Source organism: Myxine glutinosa, chromosome 1 (assembly GCF_964187855.1).
Source record: "Myxine glutinosa chromosome 1, kmMyxGlut1.1, whole genome shotgun sequence".
NCBI classification, from domain to species: domain Eukaryota; kingdom Metazoa; phylum Chordata; class Myxini; order Myxiniformes; family Myxinidae; genus Myxine; species Myxine glutinosa.
This window is the reverse complement of record NC_136261.1, coordinates 281381586-281400690: the sequence shown is the minus strand read 5'-3', so window position 1 is coordinate 281400690 and position 19105 is coordinate 281381586. Positions and strand designations below refer to the sequence as shown.

At 43.4% G+C, this 19105-nt stretch overlaps 1 protein-coding gene and 1 long non-coding RNA gene across 3 annotated transcripts in view; both read left to right on the top strand.

Moving 5' to 3' along the window:
* Nucleotides 1–9972, top strand: part of LOC137438257 (regulator of G-protein signaling 7) — a 392979-nt gene extending 383007 nt beyond the window's left edge. Inside the window, exons 15-16 of one of the 2 annotated variants that reach the window (XM_068133364.2) lie at nt 1252–1341; nt 9116–9972. In XM_068133364.2, the coding sequence (XP_067989465.1) occupies nt 1252–1341; nt 9116–9160 (135 nt within the window). In that variant the 3' untranslated portion in view covers nt 9161–9972. The remainder of the gene's footprint in view (nt 1–1251; nt 1342–9115) is intronic. The other variant, XM_068133373.2, reaches the window with a different exon arrangement.
* Nucleotides 9973–15821: 5849 nt separating this feature from the next.
* LOC144889801 (uncharacterized) lies at nt 15822–17338 on the top strand. The gene is made up of 2 exons (XR_013622077.1): nt 15822–15888; nt 17297–17338. It is a non-coding gene; the product is annotated as an uncharacterized LOC144889801 (long non-coding RNA).
* The last annotated feature ends 1767 nt before the right edge of the window (nt 17339–19105 follow it).

Sequence of the window (19105 nt, the reverse complement as noted above, 5' to 3'; positions counted from 1 at the left end):
ACTGTATCGAGAGATGTGGTGATCTGGGTGAAAAACAGTACTGTATCGAGAGATGTGGTGATCTGGGTGAAAAACAGTACTGTATCGAGAGATGTGGTGATCTGGGTGAAAAACAGTACTGTATCGAGAGATGTGGTGATCTGGGTGAAAAACTGTACTGTATCGAGAGATGTGGTGATCTGGGTGAAAAACAGTACTGTATCGAGAGATGTGGTGATCTGGGTGAAAAACAGTACTGTGTCGAGAGATGTGGTGATCTGGGTGAAAAACTGTACTGTATCGAGAGAAAGGCATGACATAAAGAAGGGAATTGATTGAAAGGATTCTGTGTGGATAAAGATTAAGGATTGTAGGAATAGTAAGGTACTTTTATGATGAAGGAAGAGCAGGAAAGATGGCTACCTGAAGAATTCAGAAGGGCATGTGATATAAGGGAAGAGTATTTATTTTGGGGGATTATAGTTTGTCAGGTATACATTGGCTATAGTAACAGGGTAGAGTGGATGAGGATCTTTTTTTAAAATTCTATACATAGTGTTTATGTGTTTTATACCTCTAACCCCTTCCCACGCCTCCTCCCCCCAAGCCCTCTCCCTCCCACAGATCTCCCGATGTCCCTGTTCTCAAATGTTGTACTTGTGTGCTTCCCTCTATCTCACCATCTTGTCTCCCGCTCCCTTTATTATATGTTTTATGTGTCTGTTTATGTTTTTTTGTGATCAATGTTAGCTCTTACACGAGCCTCGATCTTGTATACAAAAAAAAAATAGTCGAGGCTCGTGTAAGAGCTAGTACACTGAACGGATTACGACAAAAGGAACAGTAGAGAGAGGAGGGAAACACCAACAGCAGAGTATAAGGCTAAGATAGAGGGAGACTTGGACAAACAATAGGTGTGGGGAGGAATGGGAGACAGGAAAGGACAATATGGATATGGAAGAAAGCTTACAGGAGGGAAAACCTGTAAGTTTGTAAGGAGAAGGGCTTGGGATGGGTTGTGGAGGTTAGCAAGGGTACAGAAGATCATGGTTTTGGATTGGGGATGATCTGAGATGGTACTGAACAGCTTTTTGAAGACCTGGAGGGAAGAATGAGATTTAAAAGAATGAGGAAGTAGGTTCCACAGGCATGGAAAAAGTGGTCGCCCCATCTGCCTCCGCTCACCCTCCCATCACCATGCACTGCTATGATTGTTTTGTCTTGCTTCCTGGACTCGTACTAACCAGGCAAATGCTGCTTCTTTTTTTGCAGGAACATATTTACAAGCTCATGAAGAGTGATAGTTACGCTCGTTTCCTGCGGTCCTCTGTGTACCAAGAGCTTCTACAAGCCAAAAAGAAGGTAGGTTTTGTTTTCACATACCCAGAATGCAATTGCTTAATTTTCTTATAAATATATAAATACTTTCTGTTCAATTAAAGAGGTTTGGGTGACCATGCATTTTTGTTGGTAATGATCACTGCTCCCGTCAAACACGATGATGAATGGCCATCCGTTAGGTAAATCAGTTGGCCAATGGTATATGTTATATGAGTCGCTGACTAATGGAACATGTACAGAAGTGGAGGAAGGACAAACAAAAAAAAATTGAAAAAGGGAAGGGAAATGGAACACATGACTTATGATGATGATATATTTATTGCCCATCTCAAGCTGTCCTGAAGTCATTAAGTATCGACTACAATGTATTTGCACTACATGTAAAGTGCTTTCAGAAAGTATTCACACCCCTTGCCTTTTTCACATTTTGTTGTGTTACAGCCTGAATTTAAAATGGATTAAATTTAAATTTTTTGTCACTTATCTACGCATAATACCCCATAATGACAAAGTGAAAACATGTTTTAGAATTTTTTACAAAAATTAAAAATGAAAAACTGAAATGTCTTGAGTAAGTAAGTATTCAACCCCTTTGTTTATGATGCTCCAAATTGAGCTCAGGTGCATCGATTTTCCTTTGATCATCCTTGAGATGTCTCTACAACTTGATTGGAGTCCACCTGTGGCCAATTCAATTGATTGGACATGATTTGGAAAGAAACACACCTTTCTATATAAGGTGCCACAGTTGACAGTGCATGGCAGAGCAAACAATATTCCATGAAGTCCAAGGAAATGTCCCTAGAACTCTGAGATAGAATTGTGAGAAGGTATAGATCTGGGGAAGGGTGTAAAACAATTTCTAGTGTTCAAAAGTTCCCAAGAGCATAGTGAAGTCCATCATTAGGAAATGGAAGGAATATGGAACTACCCAGACTCTTCCTAGAGTTGGCTGTCAGACCAAACTGAGCAACCAGGCAAGAAGAACCTTGGTCAGGGAGGTGGCCAAGAACCAAATGACCGCTCTGAGAGAACCACAGAGTTCCTTGGCTGAGATGGGAGAACCTGCCAGAAGGACAACAGTCTCTACAGCACTTCACAAATCTAGGCTTTATGGGAGAGTGGCCAGACGGAAGCCACTCCTGAGAAAAAGGCACGTGACAGCATGCCTGGAGTTTGCAATTGCAAAAGGCATGTGCAAGACTGAGAGAGCATGAGGCTTGAAAATTAAGGAGAAAGGGAAATACTTGAAGATTGCTGTCCACCGATGATCCCAATCCAACTTTGACAGAGCTTGAGCAAATCTGCAAGGAAGAATGGGAGAAACTCCCCAAATCCAGATGTGCAAAGCTGATAGACATACCCAAGAAGACTTGAAGCTGTAATCGCTACCAAAGGTGCTTCTACAAAGTATTGACTCAGGGGTTTGAATACTTGCATAAATTAGATATTTCTGTATTTCATTTTTAATTATTTTGTAAAAATTTCAAAAAAAAAAAATTCCACTTTGACATTATAGGGTATTATGTGTAGAACATTAACAAAAAATCTCAATTTCATCCATTTAAAATTCAAGCTGTGACACAACAAAATGTGGAAAAGTCAAGGGGTGTGAATACTTTCTGAAGGCACTGTAGACCAAGCCAAATTGTGAGATGTGTATGAACTCTTTCATCTTGGTCATTAATGAGTGAGCTGGGTTTACTAATAATCCAATGGTGGCTTGGTAATTTTCATTGGTTTAGTGAAGTTTCTAAACCGTTGTTACTGCCTTCAGCCATATTTGAACCTACAACCACGAGATTATACATTGCTTTCAGATGATTACACATGGGACAGCACGGTTTGCATGATGAGGTCCAATGTCCTCACCAAACCACCATTGTATCCTATAAAACTTTATTCGCAAAATTCATTGCAAAAAATATAAAATTAACAAGTCAAGCTGGGCAGTTACCTTGCATGGCGACGTTCTCTATGCCTCGCCAAATAATAATACAAATAATATTTTTGATATTTGCTTATTAAATCCCTGCAAAGTGGAGTATGTGTGTGCATGTGTGTGTGCATGCACATGTGCATGCATGTGCACCTGCGTGTTAAATGAAGAAAATTAAGTTAATTGGGTTGGCAGGATAGCTCGAAAATGCCATACTTTGCCTTTAAACTGTCTCATGTGGATAAAATTCCTGACCTCACTATAAACATTATCATGCTGATGGTTCATCTGCTGTTGCGCCATGGAGTATGAAATCCTTAAAGGGACATATTAGCCAGCTGCTCTCTCTGCTGGCATCCACTTGTAGATGTTAGAGTCCATAATCCCTTTTGAAATGTGCAGACCTTTGTGTGCTGCTGCCCTGGCCAAATTCCTGCCCCTCGAGGTCAAGGTCTGCTGCAGGTGATATCAATGGCACCAGAAGTCAGATCCACATCTGATATATAAAACAAACTCAGTCTCGGTGTGCCTGCATCCGTGCGTGCGTCCAACGGGCCTTATATTCTAGTCTGACTAACAAAGGCTATGGATAGTACCAACCTTCAGATTCCAAAACGATAAAAACTAGAATGGCATTCGGTAGAGTGCATACCTCCACCAGGCTGAACAGTTTACATTTTGTATCCCACTGATAGGCCGTATCTGCTTCCGGACCTGAGCCAGAATCTAATCAGCTTGTTCTTGTCACGTAACCAGCTCATCCACCTAGTTTTGTCATAACCCATCCACAACGTTTTGGAATATCATGCCATACAGTATATCATTTTTGGTCCCATCTCTCAATGATGAAAAATCACTTTATCTGGTTCCAGATGCGGATCGTCACCAAAATATAATCAATTTGTCCTTGTCACACACCCAACCTGTCCACCAAATTTCATCTGAATCCATCTGCAACTTCCTTTAGATATCCTACTCGCACACAAACGGGTGAAAACATAACCTTCGTTCACCTTCGGTGCCAGAAAAATCATTGCCATCACTGCTGTTCATGCTCAGATAGGTGCACGCAACCCCTTGGTGGAATGCAAAAATGGCAACAGTGCCTTGAACTTTAGGGTTAAAAAATGAAATGCTGTGCATATCGATGTATTGGTTATTAGGCCGAAAAAAATATATTGCTGGTCTCTGGTCAGACCAAAGTTCCAGAATTGATGCGGCGATGCGGTTTTTTTCTTTTTCTTTTTGAAAAGCATGGATTGCACATATAAAGGTGTTGTTTTTTGTGTCCTCATGCCTTGCGGTCCTCCTCATCTGCCGTGGCACCGTCCAGAGAGAAATTAAACACTGCCAATGGGACTTGTAGGCCTTTTTGTAAATAATGAACACAAGCTTAAGTTATTTTAAAATGTATTTATTCTGAAAATCATTAAGTTCTTCAAGCATATTATAGACTGCCATTTCGTTCTCTAGATCACCTCGCCGTACCGTCAAACATTCCAATGCGTCGATCGCGTCAACACTGCGCATGCACAAGTGTTCTAACAGGCCGATGGTCTCCCACGATCTCTTCTCCCAGTCCACCAGATTATCACAGACACTTACAACTTCATGACAGACGAGATAGGATCCAGGCCTAACTAACGAGACCACCCGCAGCTCTCTCGGCCTTCTGGTTGCTTCACACGAACCCGACAAAAACGTCTTCGTTTCAATAAATGACAATATCTAGCCGATTGGATTCATGACGGCACGGCACACAAAACTACTCATATATTTGGAACGGCTGGTTGGATTTGGACAGACTAAACGCACTTTTGTAGGGGAGAACCGTGCGCGAACGTCGATACCAATGTCGACCCTCAAAGACCCGTATTTCCCGAGATAGCGCGCCGGCCGCCAACAACAGGCGCACGCTGTTGTCAGTACCGTTGGCAATTTAAAAAATATTGTTGACGCGCAGGGTCAAAATCGATGCACGCGCTGTCCAGAGACCGGAAATATATTTTTCTCGGCCTTATCATGCTGTCAAACATATTGTTGCGGTTTTGAGAACCCACACTTGTAAATATGACATCATTAAAGGGTTAAAGGTTGCACCCCATAGGTAGGCCACAAGCAACATGTAGGTCACCATAGAACTTCAGTTATTTCATTAGTATGTGTTTAGATAAGGCCATGCTTCCAATAGTTGAATCTGCGTTGTGTCAATCAAATAAGGAGTAGGTCCCCATCCATTCATTTTGCCAGCCTCCCTCTCCAAGCGACGCCATTAAGCGCTAGCCATCGCCCTCGCCCTTTAGGGCCAGCGGCGTATGCAACTTCGCTGGGCTTCCGCCAAAACCAGCAGCCTTCGCTGCCCTTGAGCTTGAGCTCGCCCAAACGCCGCCATAAGCCACGAGGTGAGGCCCAATAAAGGGGGCGGAGCGCCAGGAAGAAGGTGTGGCCACGTCACCCAGCCGTCAAGGGCGGAGCCGGTAAGACCTGACCAGCCAACCAGGGCTGAGGTAACATCGCCTGATAGGCATGGCTTTTGGGCTGGCGGAGCGATCGCTTGTTCACTTATAAAAGCGAGCAAAAAGCCCTTTTACAGGACTAAGACTGCGACTGCGACTGCGTGAAGAGGACTGTCCAGAGCTTGTTGGAAGCACGCTTGTGAAAGGACTCTTGTTGGAACCTTGGGCTAAAGCAGGACATTGGAGAGAGGGGGCGTTTGGCACGAGTGTGCACTTATTACATACGCCGCTAGGACACCAGCCTTCCCCCCGTTATATAATTGTCCGTTCGCGTTCCACTACACGCAGAGCTGCCTGCCGGGTTTCGTCCGCTGGACGGGAGCCGGGCTGGAGCCTGGACGCGCTGGTGACCATCAACCATCTACAATCCCCGTGTGAGTGTGTATGTGAGACGGGCCCGTTTGTCCTGGGGTATTAAGAATAAGACTGTTTAAGGCTGCCCTGTGTGCTTCTTCTTCCTCTTTCTATCCTGTACATTTCTTTCGTTTCCTCTTCTTTCTTGTACATTGGTAATAAATCGCTTTGTTCTTCCTATTTTCTTGGTTTCCTCTCCATCCGATCGCATCATTCTTTTCTCCATTGGGTAAACGTGGCACGATCGGAACCGCCATAATCGGGTTTTGTCCTTGTTAACGGCCCGAATCGCGGCTCGCTTCGCTCGGCGTGTCCACTAACGCCATGGTTCGGGCGGGAGTTATTTCCCTGCTTCGCGGTCGGTGTTAGTAATTAGGTATTAGGACTAAGTTGACCAATAACCCTGCCTAATACCGACCGGAAGGAGCGTATAACTTCCAGGACTCGCGTTGGTCAGATAAAAGGACAAGGGGATTAACCCCGCCCCCCCCCCCCTTGATAAGGGGAGAGCCGACGTCCGAGATCCACAACAATATTTTACCAATCATGTTGTTATATAGTAGTAGCAAGGGCTATCGGGTGCTGACCGGGAGGGGGGATACCCAGAGCTGCCCATCTGGGTGGTGATATCTAGAGATGCCCGGCTGGGTGAGCTTTTTCCGGTGGTATTTCTGAGACGTGCTGAACATTTGAAAAGCTATGGAGTTATTGGCCTCATGGTGGCTACCTGTTGCCTGCAGGCCGGTGGCAGCGCAGCCTGGCCCCACATCCCAATACACACTTCATAGCAGCCTTAATAGCAGGGATTAAGGTTAGTTTTCCCCAGTACGTGATATTCCCTCTGTGATTTCCCCTAACGTGTTGCATTTACAAGGCTGGCCATGAAAACTCCATTAAACCACAACAACCGTTCACTGCAAGCCAGGCAGGTTCCCGGACACTAAGCCCCGCAAAATGGACCCAATAAGGAAAAAGGCCACGCCCCTAGAGTGGTACGAATGGCATGGAATAGAAGGCCGTGAGGCCACGCCCCAAAGTTCATGATTGGCAAAGAGAGCCATGGAGTGATTTGTAAAGAGCTTTGCCATTGGTCGGTATGACGTCAAGGAGAAGCTTTGAGAGCTGGGAAAAGTTAGCAGAGCTGGGAGAATGCTGGCGAGGGACGTTCATAGTGTGCGCTTGAGAAGAAGCTGGCCGGTTTTGTTGTCTCTTGTGTGGCGTTCTGGTTGAGCCGGGCTCCAAGCGATTGTGGTGCTGTGGATAAGAGGTGGCAATCGGGAGCTTGGAGGAACCAAGGAGAAAAAGGAGGCCGTCCTGTCTGCTTGCCTCACGCCGGAGGCGACTTCGGGTGCGGTGCGGCTGCCATCCTGTGCCAGGTTCCCACCGGAGGGACATCGAAATCTGGAGGAACTCGTGAGGCTAGAGCTAAGTGCCAGCACTGTAAAAAGGGATTTTATTATATTTTATCTTTCCCCTTGTCCGTTTTTGAGTCTGCGTGTGGAAGTATCTCAGTTAGAATTTTAGTTTACCTCACCTTTCATTTTTATGCTTTGGGTTATTTTCATGAAATCATATTGGTTGAATTTTCCTTGTCATGTTTACTTGTTTGTAGTTTCGGAATAAACCCGTGTGTTTCATCAGGTAAACATTTCGCCTTCCTTCATTCCGCACGCGACAAAATAACCGCCATTTTCGGCTGCTCGCCTCGAGAGTAAATACTGTCTCGGTTATCCGTCACCCAGCGGTCTCAATCGCTGGGGACAGGACAATACAAACACTTGAAAATATTTATAAGAAGGTGTATTCACTGCTGAAAATGAACAATCCAACAAGCTGGCCAATGCAGACTTTTACACGTCAACCATGTGTGTACAGTGTACACTTTGGCAAAATCATCAGAACAGCAGTTGGTTTATTTATTCATTCATTTATTCATTCAGCTATTTATTTTTCCTTCGTTTTTTTAGTTATTTGTCCATCGGTCTATTATTAATTTATTTTTCCTGAAAGCAAGTGTGAATTTGTCAATGTTTCCCTCGTCCATTATCTTGGTTCGTAAGATTAAACGTTAATTTTTTTCCCATAAACTGTCGTTACTTCTTTTGCAATCTATTGAGCCGTCATATGCCTCGGTGGCCCTGTTTTCTTGTGTGCCCCCTAGAGATGCGTTTTGTTTTGTTCGATTTTGGTTCCGCTGCTTGAGCTTGGGCACCCAATATAAGGTGGCAAGTCATGCGGAGAGCTTGCAGATTGGTTCACAGTTTGCGCTTATCAAATGTTTCCTGAACTGTACGGTGCCTTGGGGGTTCATCACATGTCCAGCTTGAAGCTTCTGTCCAATCTTCATCACATGGTGTTTTCCATTCGGTGAATTACATTGAGGATTACATGATGGCTTCTTTTTATTCACTTTAATGCCAAGAAAAACGCGATGGGCACGAAAGAGGGTTAGATCCAAGCTCTACACGCTTGGGTTACAATAAATACCCTCCGTAATGGAAGGACTGGCACCTCTAAGTGGAAGGATATAAATAGCAAATTTCAGAGCTTTACTAGCATCACTTCACATGTCTTTCGTGATGGCCACGGATAATGAATGACAAGCACATGTAGTTCCTCTGGTATGGATTTTTCAATTGCTCACAAGTAGACGTACCGGATCCACAAGGGTTGCGTTTGGTATTTGCATCTTCCATGGTTATCGCTTTTCCCTGTGCTTCATTGACAGAATAAACCCGATGCTGTTTGTTCAAAGAGAACCACCATTTTCCCGTTGTTAGTTGTCTCCCTTGCACAATTGCACGCTACTTGGTTGTTCCAAGGTTCATGTGCAGTTTGATGTCGCTGTCTAGTGCATATTGTACGCATAAGTATATGGATGAAGACATCCATAAAACAGAGTACAGTATCTTTAAGGATTTTTATTATACTTGTTTCACCTATTACTCCCCTTCTCTTTGCCCCCGTTCCCCCTGGATCTCCCCAGGTAAAGTCTGTCACCGCTAAACGACTCACGAGCTTGGTGCAGTAACCGTTGGTGGAGCCGCAGGCCTGATCCCGGACAATTGGACCGACCCACGAGGAAATCGGACTAGCCGACCTGCAGTTTGTTTCTGTACATGGTGAACTCCATAAAACTGAATGCACGAAGATACAAAACCAGCCTTTGCTGCTTCTAGTCTGTGTGGTTTCATGCAACCGGATTACTTATTAGCCATGTTAGGAACAAAGATCCTTGTTGCAGAAATTGATGATTTTGCATGATCGAGCATTATGCTAACGGCAGAAAGTGGGGTGGTTGGAAAACATGTGACGCTTTTTTTTTTGTATACCAATTTGAGGCTCGTATAAGAGCTCACACATATAACATATAATAAAGGGAGCAGAAGACAAGAGGGGGGAGAGAGGGAAACACAACAACAGTAGAGAACAGGGACATCGGGAGATCTGTGGAAGGGCGAGGGATGCGGCGGGGTACACGGGATAAACAAGATGGACATTACAAGGGATTTCAGGAAAGAAAACAGAGAATTTGAAGGAGGTGGGTTTTGGGTGTATTAACGGGGGTATTTTTGGGATACTAAAATGGCGCCTGTAAGCCTAGTCACATATTGCATAACCCTCATTTGACCTTTTAGAAAATAGGTGTACTGTACTTGAAACCTCCAATATGGCGCTAAAACAAAACGTAATTATCACGAAGGTCGTTCTCGGTAAGTGTTTTAACCAATGCCTTCCATCTGTCAGTTGATGTTGTTGCTCGAAGAAAGGAACTGCTGTTTACCAGCCCTGCCTTTCTGCACACAAACCGATGGCTTGTAAGAAATAGATCGGTTGATCCATGACATTTTTTTTTTTTTTCAACAAGTTCAACCATAACATGGATGTTTTGAAGAATTCTATGCATGGCATACTGTAGGTTTGCATGATGGACAAATCGTTCGCAGCTTAACTCGGCAGTTTTGTTTTGGAAGAAATGGCTTTCTGGCACACATTTTCTCCTCTTGTTTTGAGCCATTCACAAATTACATCCATAAATTGGTGCAATCTTTCATTCCCCGCTCCCTTATGTCCCAACATTTTATTCCCCTCCATTACTCTCATCCAAGCTTTATTCCCCCTTTTCTCCACCCATCCCCTTTGCAGAATCCTTCCCCCAGACTTTCCTCCCGCTCCCTTCTTCCAATTCCCTTCCTTTTGTGAATATTTTTTATTTTTTTCAGGACTTCCTCCACTTCTGTACATGTTTACAGCCATTTACAAGTTTGTGCATTGATTTTTCTTTCCCCCCCCCCCCCAGACCCCCCATTTGAAGAGCACTTGTTTCACCAAATTTGCCACCAAATGTAGTTGAGAAGTCCATAACTATCTCGGACAATTGGTACAGAAATAGAGGAAAGAGGCTATTTATTTATAAATTTTTGGTATTTTGGGTCTTGCCTTTCGACTGCATGCATATTGATCAGCCTCTGTTTTTAATACTTTGTCTATGGCGCCCGCTCTTCAACATGCCATGAGTTTAATCCACCCAAACAGTTATTTGCAGAAAGCCAAAACTTTTGTGAAGTCTGTTCGTATTCGGTGCAAAAGGCAGATCTGGCACGACGCTGGGGAAATAAGAAAAGTGTTTGAAGAGAGCAAACATGCCTATTGTTTTGTTAGAAATACACAACGAGAAACTAAACCTTCTTTCATTCCATGATGGACTATGTTTCTCGGCTTTCCTCTACTCTGGATTTGATGTTAAGCTCGCACGGTACATTCAAGCAGTGTTTGGAATTGGCAAAAAGGAGATGTAATCACACTTTGTTTAACGGATATTGGTTTGCCAAAATAGCCATCACCTTTTTGCCGTCTTTCTTTTCGATCAATAACCCTGGAACACCCTGGACGTGCCAGGTGCATAAACCAATTTTGGATTTAATATTCGTGAACAAATAGCATGGGTCCAAGCCATCTCATGTGCCCTAACTTGTATGAGTGCATTGTGGTTAACCAGGCCTTCGATAAATAATTGAACTTATTGGTAGTCAAGTGTCATCGATCACGTTGAAATTGTAATACAATAAAACCTGCACTTTGTGGTAAACATTTCTAGCAAACAAAATTGAACAAGGGGCCACCCGTGTCATGCAGCCATTTAGGGCCAATCGATACTGTTCATCAATTGGAGGATGAGACCATTTTTTTAAGGGACCATAAAAGTATAGGTGGCGATATAATTGTAGTGTGGTGAAATTCTATGGCAGCTCCTGGGAACAAAATATCACATGACCAGCGTATACAATTCAAAGTCTCAGATAGTGAAGGGCACTCCATGCGGCAGATTGCAGCTTCATGTTTCAGCAGGAGCTGCGTGCAAAACCCTTAGGAGGACATGAGAAACTAAAACCGATGACAATAGAAACGGCTACACGTCCTTTGAGAACACTTTGCATCAATGTGTAATGTGTTTCTTACTGGTCTTGAAAGAAGCATTACCACCACTACTGTCAACTAGGTCGTACTCAAGATCTCTTACCGGATCGTAGTGGATTACATATCAAATATACCCGGAGATACTTAACATCACTTTGGGAGAGCTAGGCCTTTTCTTCATCGACTGTTTCAACCCTAATAGTATAGTGGAATATTAAAAGCATAACTTACTTTGGTTGTCCTCAGAGCGAGCCACTTGGTAGCCATGGCCTAATACTTCAAGGCAGTGGGGTGACTTACTTTCTTTTTTTTATTACTCCTTGTTAACTTGTATGCCTCGTCAAGCTTAGCTTGGCATGTTTAATATATTTTTCATGATTATTATCTTTCATCCTGTATTTCGGCTAGTGGACCAACTGCTGGGAGGGTGAGAGATAGAAGGAGTAACAATTATTGAAGAAAAACAAAGAAGAGCAAATCCTTCATTATTTTTATCCCCAAGGTTTAAAGATTTTCTTCTATCATCTTATGAACTATTTCGAAGACTAATGCGAGAACACGAAACACGCGTTTTCTTTCCCCGTGATTGGATATTTTGTTTTTAAGGCTCAGAATACACAATTGACTGAGTGAAGTGTAAAGATGAATCTTTTTTGCAGACGGACATGACCGTGGTACATTCAGTTTTCACAGCACATCCACTCCAGTCATAGTACGAGATGGCTAACGCCTCTTCACAGCTAATTATTACGTATGCACGGGGTTGGAACAGAGGACGTTGGATAAATTGGCAATAAAAGTTCAGGAAAAGGAAGAGACTGCAGGGAGATAGGTGAGTGGTAGTAGTGCGTGAGGAAGAGAATGGAAAGAAGTTTGATAATGGGGAAGGAATGGGCGGTGGTCCATGTGGACTATGGAGCAACTGGTGAGGGAGAGGGGAAGTGTCAAAAGCTCCACCATGTTTTATGTTTTTAATATTTTTTATTTAATTTATTTATTATTATTTTTATTCCACATGTTTGCATCTTACTATAATTGACCAAATGTCTGTCTGTCTGTCCGTCCGTTCCCAGGTACCGCAAAAACGGCGGAACCGATCGCAACGAAATTTTGGGTGGGTAATCCTGGGACCCCCTGGAGTAAAATAGGCTATATTGTTTTTCCAATTTTTTTCCAATTTTCCAAACACGATGGCATAATATTTACCGATATGAACAGTGATGTGGCTTTTATTGAAATTCTACAAATACTGTTTAGATTTGATGATTTGCATATGATATGATTTAACGGATGTTTATATAAATCGTTTAAAATTAAAAAAAACCTTACATTTCTGATATTTTGCCTTTTCATTTGGGCCTCCCAATTGAAGCCCCACCCGTAGGGCGGGTACCGTTGCTAGTACATGGTAATGAAGAGTTGGTCATCTGCCTTGGTTATTTAAGACAAGGACACCAGGGCAGCGCTAGTGTCGTGTGGACAAGAAATGCATAGTTACGACTCTCTCCGAGTCATTTCAGGCAGGTCAGGTCGTCGCATGATCAAATTATTTCCTTTTTGAAAATGTTCGATGCACAGAAAATTTGACCAAATAAGGCAACATTGTGGAATTGCTTCGTGCAGGTTTCACTGCATCTACATATAGCCAACAAACACCAAGCCTCCCACACGAAGAGGAACCTTAGTGAGGGTATTCGTGCAAACGTTGCAGCCTTAACAACTTCTAAGCTATGTCAACTTGTAATTTATTTACTCTTTCCCTCTGTGCAGGATGTCATGGAATGCATTTATAACAAAATGAAATAAAAAACTTGACGTGGCCATTTTAGTCTTGCATAAGTAAAGTCGTGACTGTCCCGTCCAAATCACTCGCATATCGTCGACAGTTTATGAGTAAAAGACGTTTTGCAAACGAGCAGACACGCGTCGCCTCTTGGTAGTCAAACATTGCATGAGTGTACAATTATCACGTACGGAAAACTAATAGAATATAACAAGTTGGTGTTTGAATGAAAGTTGCCAATATGATTTGTACTTCAATGAAGGAGACTGTATGCAATTATTTTTTTAATTACTTCATGCAATATATAGATATAATAACTCCTCCTTCTTCTTCTTCTTCATCACCAATGCGGACCCCACCCTCCCCACTTGTACCACTTTGGGCTTCCTTTTGTGTACAAGGCCCTTGGTTCTCAGCACCCTGTGTACCATATATTATGAGCTGCCCTAAATGGCGGAATACCACTTCTTAATTTATAATCTAACATAATATGTAGATATGTGTATTTTAAAATGCCTTTTTGTATGTGCTGTTGATTTTTTTTTTGCCCCCCCCTCCCCAGCCCCTCTTAATGCTGGCTATCTGTAATGCTTTTTCTTTTTTTGTGTAAAAAAAAACTTTTTAAAATTAAAATCTGGAAACTCAATGTGTTCACTTTTTTGTGTTAAACGTAATTAAATGTCGATAAACAAATGAGCTTTTTGCGATTTTGTGGTCCTGGTAGTTTAAGAGGAACCGCGCAATCGTCATCACTAAAATGTAAATAATGTGTAAGTTACTTGCATTGGAATGTAGATATTCAGTTAGACCATGCAGCAAGACAATGACCCAAAACACACTGCCAACGCAACCAAGGACTTCAGGGGGAAAAAGTGGAAGGTTTCAGACAGGCCAAGTCAATCTCCTGATTTAAATCCAATGGAGCATGGATTTCATTTGATGACGAAAGGACTGAAGTCAAAAACCCAACAAAACAAACAACAACTGAAAATGGCTGCAGTAACGGCTTGGCAAAGCATCTCAAAGGAAGATACCAATAATTTGGTGACCGAAAACCCTGAAGAACCAAAAGACCCTGAGGACCAAAAAGACCCCGAAGACCAAAAATACCCTAAACGACCCTGAAGACCCCCAAAAAAACCTGAAGACCCCAAGGACCCAAAAGACCCTGAATATCCAAAAGATCCGAAAGACCCAAATCACCCTGAAGACCCAAAATAACCAAAAGACCCAGAGGATCCATAAGACCCTTAAAGACCCCAAATAACTTTTAGACCCATTAGACTCCAAGATCCTTAAGACCTTTAAGACCCCTTTCACCTTCAACATCCCTTCAACATTTGGACTGTTTATACCCTAGAGATCCCTAGAACCTTTAGACCTTTACACCCATTAGACCTTAACACCATTCAGACCAGTTAAACCCCCTCCAACAGAATAGACAGCTTGGACCCTTGACCATTTAGAGATTTAGACCATTTGGTCATTTTTAGATTACAAATAAATAATATCACCAATATTACAAATATATTTGTGCAAAATAATTGTTTGTATTATGATTGCTGTAAATCATGACAATACAGCAACTCAGGTACAGTCATTATCCTCATTTAAAACAAGCCCGCTCCTCAGTAACGACGCGTGGTGAGACGAGCGGAGCGAGCCAATCCACACCAGTACCTTCTCATCGCTGATGCCCCCAGTTGCACCTCAGTTAGTGCTCACCTTCCATTCATTGTCCCTTTCTTTAACATGTAGAATCATCGTTCTGAGACACCATAGTGGCTTTCATTGAGTCGGCAAGTTATCGCCAACATCCTGAACAAATTCCAAATTGTTGCTTCAACCATCATGTGGCATTACATGAGTAGGACAGCCATGATACAACCACCAGCCGCATACTGTATGTAGAGTGTACACGAATGAATTTAACTACTTATTAAACAGTTACATTCGTAAAATAGTTTTGGAGAAAAAAAATACAACAAATGAAAAGTTAATATTTCATGTTTGTACATACACATGGCTTCCCCCCCGAACCCCAACCTTATATGCACCAACATGAATAATCGCCCCGCCCGCACTGCTCCTCTCACCAGCCCATAACCCCCACCCTCACCTACGATCCCCTAACCTTAGTCGAACGTCAGGCCTAGTCAGCCGGTTCGTGAAAGGCTTGGGCCAAGCTTTCCCCCTGGCAAACCCCACACATCGAACGTGGGAATGAATAATTGTGCCACTTAAAAGAAGGAAAAGCTCGTTTGGACGCTTGCTTGTAGCGCCCTCTGCTGGTGAAACTTGGACTCCATGCAGTCGTAAGTTCTGGGATTTCATTATGGGAACCAAGGTAGCATTGTGGGATCAATCCTTTTATTCGTGTTCGTCAAGTCAATGTCCTGTCTTTGTCACTGGAAAATCTATTAATTATATATTTATATCACTGCAATGGACTCCACTCTGTGTACGATAAAGTTGTTCACCACTCCTCCAGGTAAACTGCAGCAGCACCCCTCTATCCCGACTGAGAAAAGGAACAACCAGCAATTAATCCTTCTACGGTAATCGAACAAGTGAACAACTGACACACACCATTTAATAACAATAACACACTAACACTATCTAATAAGAATAACACACGAACACTATTTAATAACAATAACACACGAACACTATTTAATAACAATAACACACTAACACTATGTAATAACAATAACACACGAACACTATTTAATAACAATAACACACTAACACTATTTAATAACAATAACACACTAACACTATTTAATAACAATAACGCACTAACACTATTTAATAACAATAACACACGAACACCATTTAATAACAATAACACACGAACACTATTGAATAACAATAACACACGAACACTATTTAATAACAATAACACACTAACACCATTTAATAACAATAACGCACGAACACTATTTAATAACAATAACACACGAACACTATTTAATAACAATAACATACTAACACTATTTAATAACAATAACACACTGACACTATTTAATAACAATAACACACAAACACCATTTAATAACAATAACACACAAACACCATTTAATAACAATAACACACTTACACTATTTAATAACAATAACACACCAACACTATTTAATAAAAATAACACACGAACACTATTTAATAACAATAACACACTAATACTATGTAATAACAATAACACACTAACACCATTTATTAACAATAACACACCAAAACTATTTAATAACAATAACACACTAACACCATTTAATAACAATAACACACTAACACCATTTATTAACAATAACACACCAAAACTATTTAATAACAATAACACACAAACACCATTTAATAACAATAACACACAAACACTATTTAATAACAATAACACACCAACACTATTTAATAACAATAACACACTAACACTATTTAATAACAATAACACACCAACACCATTTAATAACAATAATACACGAACACCATTTAATAACAATAACACACTTACACTATGTAATAACAATAACACACTTACACTATTTAATAATAATAACACACCAACATGTATTTAATAACAATAACACACTAACACTATTTAATAACAATAACACACGAACACTATGTAATGACAATAACACACAAACTCTATTTAATAATAATAACACACTAACACTATTTAATAACAATAACACACAAACAGTGTGGTGAAAATGTATCAAAGTTGAACCCAGGTGCGATGTATCAAAGTTGAACCCAGGTGTGACGCTCACTTAAACCACTGGGCGGTGTCTATAAAACCTCGGGACGTCCGCGACTCGAGGCCACTCCTGCGACTTTATACAATGACATGTAGAATTGAATGGTACGTACCCACTTATATTCTAGGCTTGCTTGCATTGACTGATATATCCAATCTTTCTCATATGATGCCTTGATCCTGACATATATGTTGCATGGTGTATTTTACAGGATGATGTCACGATCTAATTGAAATTAAACCTATCTATGGGACGAGTTGTGGATTTGGTTGATTTTCACAACACTTAATTTCAATTATGATCTTCGGAAATGGCGGGACACGAGTCTCGCGATGGCCGGATGAACGCAGATCACAGACAAGCGTTCCCGACATTCTCCGCACTCCTGCGAGGCCCACCTCGGAGAAGAATGACCGGCGGAGGACCCGTCGAGCTAGCTCCAGCTACGGAGCTCCGACTACTCTCGCCGCCGGTCTGCCTCGAAAGGACCGGATGCGATGGGGACCTCGCAAGCCTTTTGCGGGACCGCGTCGTCAAAACGCGAACTGCTCTCCTGAGGCCCGAACGCCGGAGCAGGCATGACGGACTCCGGCAAGACGCCTGGAGAACGATGCTATGGGCAACGTCCTGCGGCCGAAACCCCGTCGGAACGACGGACCCGCTTGGAGCCGACGGCCCGACCAACTGATTTGCGTGCCTCGGCCCGAGATGAGATGACCACGCGAGTGTTCACGACTCCCTTGACTGTCATGCCGCGCTCGGAAGCACCTCCACGAGCGAATCGCGCGTGCTGCACCCGTCGCGTGCACTACTCTGTGAGGCCTACGATTCCGATCGCTGCTCAGAATCACCTCCTCCCACGCGACGCCGCACGCTGCACCCGTCACGTGCACTACTCCGTGAGGCCTACGACTCCGATCGCTGCTTGGAATCACCTCCTCCCACGCGACGCCGCACGCTGCACCCGTCGCGTGCACTACTCCGTGAGGCCTACGACTCCGATCGCTGCTCGGAATCACCTCCTCCTACGCGAAGCCACGCTGCGCCCAACACGGGCACCACTCTGCGAGGCCGGCGATTCCAATCGCTGCATGTCGGAATCACCTCCTACGCGCGAAGCGCGCGCTGCCCCATCGCGGGCACAACCCGACCAATCGCTGCTCGGTGGAATCCCCTCCTACGTGCAAATCGCGCACTGCGCCCTTCGCGGGCACCACTCTGCGAGGCCGGCGATTCTGATCGCGGCTCGTCGAAATCCCACCTACATGTGGCTACTCAACGAGGCCGGCGAACTCCGCTGCCCGGAATCGCCTCAATGGAGGCTCGCTTGGCACCATTCGAGGACTCGCCGCAGCACGGATGAGTTTCTAAGGACGTCGCGCGGGACCTTCATAGCCTTTCACGACACTCGGGCTTATGCTTATGATAGATGATCGTATACCATATGTATTCTATGACTAACTATGTGTAAAACTCCGGACAAAACACGGCCCGAAAGCTAAACAAACGAGACGCTACTTCAGGGCGTGATATGTATTCAATCCTTTGACCCGAAAGCTAACAAACGAGACGCTACTTCAGGGCGTGATATGTATTCGATCCTTTGACCCGAAAGCTAACAAACGAGACGCTACTTCAGGGCGTGATATGTATTCGATCCTTTGACCCGACAGCTAAACAAACGAGACGCTACTTCAGGTCGTGCAGTTTATCGCTGCCAAGCATGCTCGCCCTCTCGACTCGGCGTGCTCGCCCTCTCGACTCGGCGTGCTCGCCCTCTCGACTCGGCGAAGCCGCACTGGTTCAACGGGCCGAGCTCAACTTTCGGTTTCCCTCGTACGCGGTGCGCCCTAGATAATACATTTCACTCGTCGGCCGGGTTCGTATTCCGTACACCAATCTCGAGCCCGCTCGAATGCTGCTGCCCAATGGACGCGAGACTATACATTTCGGTGTGCTACTTTACTCCGTCTGGGGATACCGCTCAGCTGGAACTTGCCGTCAAACCCGCCCGCACGCG